The following is a 7,827-nucleotide window of genomic DNA, read 5'->3' as shown; positions in this document are numbered from 1 at the left end:
AATGTAGCATATACGACTTTGAATATGAAAGTGGAATATCTTAGTAAACTTATTAAAGATCAAAGTCAAAACTGGTGGGTATATAGAAAATATCAGACAAAAAAGATTCTGTTATTTTTGCAGATATTTATTCAAAATTTAAGAAGCTCGCAGTGGACCAATTAAATAAACAAATATTAACAAATGGTGATGTGCAGACAGTGAAAAACTAAATCAATTCTGAGTAGCTTTCATTAAAAAAAAACAGTGAAAAATTTGATTTCTGTAATGTAGACCACGGTACTTTCATGCTTCTAACAAATAAACTTGAACCAATTTTTAGAAAGATGCTATGATATTCTAACAGCTGTCTTAATGAATTTGAAATAAATATATTTCTAAACATTTTTTTTGTAATTTTCTACGATTTATGAAATTAACTTGTACATAAATATAAAGCTATATACAATCTTTTCTCTCTGCGTCACGTGTAGAAGCAAAGATTACTGATGATTATAATGAAATACAAGCATTTAAAAACAGGTTATAAATTCAGTTGACCTTATTTAGGAGTAGGGATAAGATAGAGCTTTTATTATTCTGATTGAAATATCTTGTAGAACGTTAATTAGTTGTTTTTCTATCACGCATTTCTTTGTAAGACAGTTTCATCGAGCTAAAGGAAATAATGGTTTCTGGTGCTTTGATCTTTAGTATAACGGTCCTCGTGAATTCTATTGGTGAATATATAATATTATAATATATAAATATACATAATATACAATATTTTACATTTTTCATATAATTATTCAACATTTGTGGAAGATATTAACAAAAAATGTCTGATAGTGTATCATAATCTGAATTATAAATGCAACTCATACCTAATAGATTTAATTTCTTTGCATCTCGTGCTTCTAAACTTTTTTTAGGTCTAAAATTTTCTTGAAAGGTGATAAGATTTTACTTTTCAAAGTTTAGGTAATGATAAAGACGCACACGAATTTACATTATGATGATATCTTACAAATATCATTGGAAGTTTATCAGCCTTTTTTGTGGCTCATCTTATATTTTGTTCTCATTTCGTATATGTACAGTATTACAGTCAAATAAAACAGAAACATTTTTTACGTTTGCGTTGTCAATTAGAATTATCGACACATTTTCGTCGTATAATATGTACATTTATTAACTTGAAGATTTATTTAAATTAAAAACTTTTCCTTTATGTTTCAGTTTGCATGCGTATACGGGAGAGAAATCCATCTGGAATTATACTTGGAAATCCTGCTTTCAGAACTTTTTTAGCTTTACCAGAAGACCTTCCTGATGTTTACACCAAGATACGTAATGGCCCCCTGATTCCAGTCCTAGGTCCTTTATGTGTAGTAGCAAATTATGATTACATCGTTGGATGGTGGCATAATGGTGCATTTCGTTCAATATTTAACTCTGACGGGAATATAATTATGAAAAGTATAAGAAGCGGAACTACCCATATAATGAGGTATCAAAGTCCCGGAAACGATCCAGATCAAATTTATTTAAGCATAGAGCAGGCTGTTCGGGATCGTTCTAGAAGCCCAATCAGAGGCCGGATGAATTAATGCAAAATTCAATAAAAATATATATTAAACGGAAATATTACAATTTACTTTGAACCCACATTATCTATGCGGCGATTATCGCTCGAATGAGTAACCATTTGTCAATTTCACCTAGTGCTATTTTTTGTTGTGTTTAACTGCTGTTTAGTAACAGGCTTTGACACTGAAGACACATGTGATCATTTGACGTTATCAGATGTCTACATCCAAACCGGACTCTCGGTAGCGGGGTTTGAGTGCGGCTGCTAAAATCTGGGCTGCAAACGGTAGAGGCAACTTACTAAGAATGGTCTTTTTTATATATGTGAATATAAAAATTATGTCAAACGATGTTTGAAAGATTGCTTTAGATCAGAAGATTTCATTCGCCTACTTCCGAATCTTCTTTTCAGTTTTCTAGCAATGCGACAGGTGTTTAACATATGTACAGTGCTTCTTACGGGTAGATTGCCTGAAGCCCTAAATCAGAAATGGATGAAGAGATGCAGTTTTCACATTCCTTTATATTGTCTTCGCCTCCTGTCTTAACAGACTAAGCTTATGATCTCTGGCTGTTTAGGTTGTCTGCAAATTTTTTTTTAAGTGTACCATCAACGTCGTTGATATAGACTTTTCTCCATTTTTCTTAGCATCGCACAGTCGGGTAGATTGGCTACTGTACAATTATCCATTTTGATAGATATATCCTAATACCAGATGTGGTCTTCGTTTTCTAAAGCGGGTGCAGAAATATATCTATAGAAACGCATCCCTTCTGCTAAGAGTCTTAAATTAAGACCTCTTGTTGATTAAGACCATGTTTTGACTAAACTTGCTTATGATCATTTCTGCTACCAACAAACCTGTCGTGAATACCAAAAGTAAATCTTGCTGATTCTGTAAACAGGACGCCCTTTTAAGACCAATAGAATATCTCACTGTCACTTAATGTTGATCTTCAGTATTTTAGTGTTTTTTGTGAATAGCTCTTCGTCTACTTTGTATCTTTAATTCCGCTATGTTTTTAACTGCTATTCAAGACATTGATTTTCTTGATATCAGCCTTGAGTTTCTTGATACAAGCGTTCGTGGCCTGTTTAAAAGCTATTAACGCAGCCTCAATTTCGGCAGAATGGTTTGTTTGTATGCTCTTTGCTCTTTTTGAAACGTTTAGTGTGTGACCATGGTTAAACCAAACGCCTACCCCCGCTTTCGGCCCGTCCTTGCTGGCTCGAAGGCTGTACCCGTCGGTAAAAACTTGGTGATATTCTTGCAGATCGACCATAAATCCTTCCTCCGAGACCAACAAGGGTCATCCTATTCACAAATACGTTGGTTTAACTTTATCGGGGTGCTGAGTAAACCTAAGCCCCTTATCGTCCTCAAGAATTACATTGTGTCGCTCGGTTCGTCCCGCGATTCAGTAAGGCACATAATAATAAGGATCGAATTTATTTTTTCTTGCCTCCATTTGTACGTCCTGAAGGTCGCCTACGTCAGCGCACAACGGTTTCGCTTAAAGTCGTAATATGCCTTGGGCCGTACCTTGGCTGCTATGAGGTTTTTCGCGGCGAGTTTCCGTAAGTCTATTAATCGCGTCATCAATTCCCTGAGATAGGTCCTTGTCTGCCAGCCGAAAACGAGCTCAAAGGTGTGAAGTTTTTTGCTTTGTGGATCGGTATCTTATAAGCGAACAGCTCATATAGAAAGAGCCGATCCCAGTCATCATAATCGCCTGTATGATGCCTAATGTATGCCTCTAGAGCCGCATGGCTCCTTTCTAGGGCCCCGTTTGTCTGTGGCCTATATCCCGACGTCGTAACTTGTTTTAATTTTAAAGTTTTTTGAGAGCTTCCGCATGAGTTTGCTGACGAACGCTTTGCCTCGGTCTGTTCAAATGCATCTTAGCGCTCCGTATACAGAGTACAGGTTCATTGCTAACGCTTGCGCTATGGTAGCTGCATCTACGTTAGGTATCGCAACTTCAACGCAATATTTACTCAGGTTATCCTGTATTGTAAGGATGTGGCAATTGCCATCGGGCGTGGTCCGTAAGGGTCCTACCGTGTCAAGAGAAACCTTGTCAAAGGTATCCAAACGTGTGTCCGACACCTTCGGATATATTTCGTAACGTCATGTCGTAATTTTGGCCAGGTATACTGCTCCCTTACTCTACGATACGTTTTCGTGGCGCCTTTGTGTCCTCCCATCAGTCTATTATGAAACTCGGCAATAATTTTTGACCGAATGTCCTCCGGCGAAATTTCAATTTTGCCATAACAAACCGTGATTTTTATTCCCGTGTTTGCGAAGACGTTCATCAGTTTTTGGTAAAGACGTTTCTCGTCAGGCTATCGCACATATCTTCATAGCGAGCTATTTGGCAATGTTTAACCTGGTCATTTTGAGAACTATTAATAATTTGCGCAAACTTAGTTTGAACTCTTTTTAGAGGAGGTCATCGAAATGTCGGCTTTTGTGAATAACGGTATAAACCTTAAATTGCCCGCGAGGTGAGACTAGGGCTTGGCCCTTTCTTGGCCGAGCGCTTCGTATCTCCTCCAGGTTGATAGCCCCGACAGCTATGAGAACTTCGTTATGGGGCTTACTGACTCATAATCCGCAGCTAAAAGATGTACAATATTGTTAAGCAAGTATGTGAGTGATTCGCGACTGCTCTGTAGTACGGAGGCCTACATTTCCAAGTCGGAAATATCGATCGTCATGGAGTCAACAGAACTTTGACTGCCATCCCGATGATCGGCGACTTGTATGTAAGGCATCGGTAATCCCAATCCCATACCGCATCTTTCTTAGTTGGTTTCTGAATTAGATGCTACATTTGTAGGTGACGTTATAGTGGGAGTAGGGAAATACAATCGTTTGGGTTGCTGACTTACACCTTCGCTTGCTGATACTTCCTTTGCAACTGTATTATTGCCATCCTCCTTGGTGAGGACTCGCACGCCACTAGATAGATGATAGGGCGTTGAACGTGTTTTCGGATGGTACGTTGGAAAGGAGGTAGAAAGCCTTAGTTTATGGGTTCTATATGAGTCTGGCTTCAGTTTATTTTTTGTCTCGTGGACGTTAGTTAGCTCCCCTGCTACACTGGAAGTTCCAATTACCCCGTCGGATCACGATATCACATTCACCCCTTTTTTAGGCTCTGATATTGGAGGAATTCGGTGGTCATGATGTCCTCCAGAGGATGTGTCTATAAGCTCGGCGATCTCGCTGATTTCCCTCAATATCCGAACGTTTCTTGTTTCTGTGTCGTCGACAGTTTTCGGTTCACCTGAATCCTCAGAACTATCAACTACCAGCGGTTCGTCAAACCCTTCTCGATCCCAGTAATAAGATTGATCTTCCGCCAGAGACTGTTCAAATTTGGAAAAGGATTTTTGAAGATCGTTTATTTTGGTCTGTGGACTAGGCTACTTTTTTCATCAGTGTTTACGTGGAGGCTTATATCAACAGAAATTTGGTTCGGGCTGCTTATCATTGCCCGATCGTCTGATGCGGCAGACGTCTCGGAATCGCCCGTTTTTGCACCGGAAAGCCGAGGAGTAGGTGCGCTTTTGGCTGGGTAACATGCTGTAACTTCGCCGACGGACTGTAATGTCCGATTCTGCGTCAGCCGCGTTAGTTACCTCGGATTCTGAATTGGAGGAATTCGAATCGGCCTCCTTATAATTTAGCTCTCCCCGATTCTGAGCTCTTCGTGCTTTATATATAGCAGTTCTTCTGGATTGGCCCGCGAAATTTAGCGGCACGGCCGGGATATCGGAACTGTCTTCTTCGCTATAAAAGGTTACATATTCGAACGGAATCAATTCTTACGGAGGAATTTTAATGTCCACGTCAGATTGTGTAGCATTGATCACCAACACGTGGCATTGGCCGTGTTTACTACGAACTGCCGCATTCCCTATAAAAAGTCCCGGTTTCGTATCCAGAAACGCGGAGGTACCCTTCTGTCAATTTGGCATCGGATACCAGTATTGTTATACATTGCCTAGTTCTAGCCCAGATTGTTAAAATCCGGGGAACAGGCTTTACTTCTGGTTCTAACTCAATACTCGCTTGTATTGATTCTGGGTCAATAAAGCGGGTAGGATCCACGGGACCTGACTGGGTCATCAATGCATTATAGAAAAATGAGACGTTTGACATTTCTTGTCTCAGATATACTGGTTCCCGAATTCCCTCTATTGATATCAGGAATGGCGGTCGCACTAGATGGAAGAGCACTTTTTGGTAAAATATATCAAGTGCCATAGTACCCAGGATATAAATTCTGGTTACAGAGAACCCCGTTATGTACTGGCTCCTTAGAATCCGTCGGTGCGTCGGTCCGATGGGTTCTGACAGAGTTTAAATCACTCCGCGGGCGTAGCGTAGTAACGAAGAACGTAGGGAGTTTCGGTCTGATGAGGATAGACCATAACCCTGGGTGAAGTGTGAAACTAGATTTAAGGGAACCGGCGCGTTATCATTTTTCTAATATCCTTGGTTGGAATACCTTGTGCCTTGAGGAGGCCGCGACCCACGCGAGTAAGACATGTTAGCCGTTTGTGAGTAGGCCTGCACATGAGAGGGTGAATATCCACGCTGGGGTGTCGGATACACGTGGTAATGCGGGTTTACTGGTGAGGAATTCCGTAAAATACCTAAGATCGGTGGTTCATCTCTCCTCCTACTCCCTTGTGGCCCCGGACTCGATGAGCGAAGACATCCCGAGGAATATTGCTTTCCACCATATCCTTGTACTCTGTGTTCATATGGATCATACAATCGTGCTTCTTTGGCCTAGCGATAATCTGTTCGCGGGTCTGATAGGTAATATTGCTCCGATTGCTACGGCATCGGTTCCCTCGTTTGATGCTTGGGTCGGTATGACGTATAGCGTGAAGATCCTTGCGGTCCTCTGCGCTCTTCTGCATGTTTAGCATGCTTGAAAGCGCCCTCTAGAGTTTTTGGATCTCTGGCGTCGACGGCACTCTAGAGATCGTCCGGTAGACCCCTTATAAATGCTGTAAGCGCCGCGGCGCGAATTGGTATCATCGTGGTCGTGGCAATCTCGTGCGGATTTTTCGTTTCAAGGACTGCTCTGGCGCCAATTAGATAGGAGTGCAGACGGTCATACATATCGTTTACTCTTTCGTTGCGATTCATCCTCAGACGATAAATCTTCACCACATACCACTCGAAGGGCTTCCCTCGAGCGAACAACTCTTTTAGCAAATCTATAAGTTTGGTGATTTGTTCAAATTGCTTGTCCCTAGTACATTCACGCGCGATTCCTTTTAACCGACCTGAAATAGCTGTAATTAAGGAAGATTCACTCGCGAACAGAGACATTTTTATCATTGTAAACAGGAATGTGGCTGACCGCTTGTTGAATTTCCAGCGTATCTGCGATTGATTGCACTCTCCACATCGCAATATTATCTGAATTAAGGGCTGCACTTTGTCGAGAGTTACGTACGCTTGTTTGGAAACCTAAATCAAGACGCGAGCTATACATTTATGCGACCGTTGGCGCGTTCAGATTTGGTGCATTATTTTGTACAGAATTATTTTGGCCCGTTCGGTCTGCGCCGTCCACCTTTTCGCCCGCCATGACAATTATATATATTTTACTTTTTTTACATTGAGGCGACTTTAATAGTAACCGGTTGGGAATAAAGAAGCAAGTAATCAGACACCTAGTCTCTCTGGGGTTCCTAGGAATTTGATAAGGTGTGTCTCGATTTGATGAGCAAATACCGCACGTCTCGTAAACTGACTTACCAGCTTGTTTTCTGGAATGAAACTTAAGACCATGTGTCGAGTGGGTCACGTGACCTGATTCCTACTTTACCCGCCACCTTTCTTATTTCCCAACTTATTTTCAGAATTGTGGTTCTGGCCCTAAACTTTAATAATTATAAACCAAGCAAAAAAATTTATTTATATCAAAAAACTTTTTTCATAATTATACAAATTTAGGACCAGACCCACTATTCATAGTGCTTCTTGCTTAGTATCCCAAATTTTCAACTCGATGTGGCTTTTCGTGTGAATATAAGTTGGGAAATAAAAAAAGTTGCGGTAAACCGTGCAAAAATTGCCAAATGTTTGCCTTATTTCCGATTTGGGCCAGATCGGGCACACAATTTTGTGGTTGTTAAATTTGTCCCCCTCTAGACCCCGGCTTAACAGCCAAGCTTACCAGTAGACGGCGCTCCATTAATTTCGGGACTAAAGTGGGTTG

At 40.7% G+C, this 7,827-nt stretch overlaps 1 protein-coding gene across 1 annotated transcript; it reads left to right on the top strand.

The window, feature by feature from the left end:
• The first annotated feature begins 665 nt into the window (after positions 1-665).
• On the top strand, positions 666-1,589 carry LOC117180679. Its single transcript, XM_033373170.1, has 2 exons — positions 666-719; positions 1,219-1,589. The coding sequence occupies exons 1-2, from the start codon at positions 668-670 to the stop codon at positions 1,587-1,589; spliced, it is 423 nt and encodes a 140-aa protein (XP_033229061.1). The 5' UTR covers positions 666-667.
• Positions 1,590-7,827: the final 6,238 nt, after the last annotated feature.

Source organism: Belonocnema kinseyi, chromosome 1 (genome assembly GCF_010883055.1).
Source record: "Belonocnema kinseyi isolate 2016_QV_RU_SX_M_011 chromosome 1, B_treatae_v1, whole genome shotgun sequence".
NCBI lineage: Eukaryota > Metazoa > Arthropoda > Insecta > Hymenoptera > Cynipidae > Belonocnema > Belonocnema kinseyi.
The sequence above is the reverse complement of the archived record's forward strand: the minus strand, read 5'-3'. Positions and strand labels throughout refer to the sequence as shown.

What these genes read in the sequence shown, in the direction of transcription:
- LOC117180679 (XM_033373170.1), top strand. Translation starts at nt 668, where the DNA reads ATGGTTTCTGGTGCTTTGATCTTTAGTATAACGGTCCTCGTGAATTCT. An exon ending in GGTCCTCGTGAATTCTATTG is followed by an intron (nt 720 to 1,218) that starts GTGAATATATAA and finishes TTTATGTTTCAG; the next exon opens with TTTGCATGCGTATACGGGAG.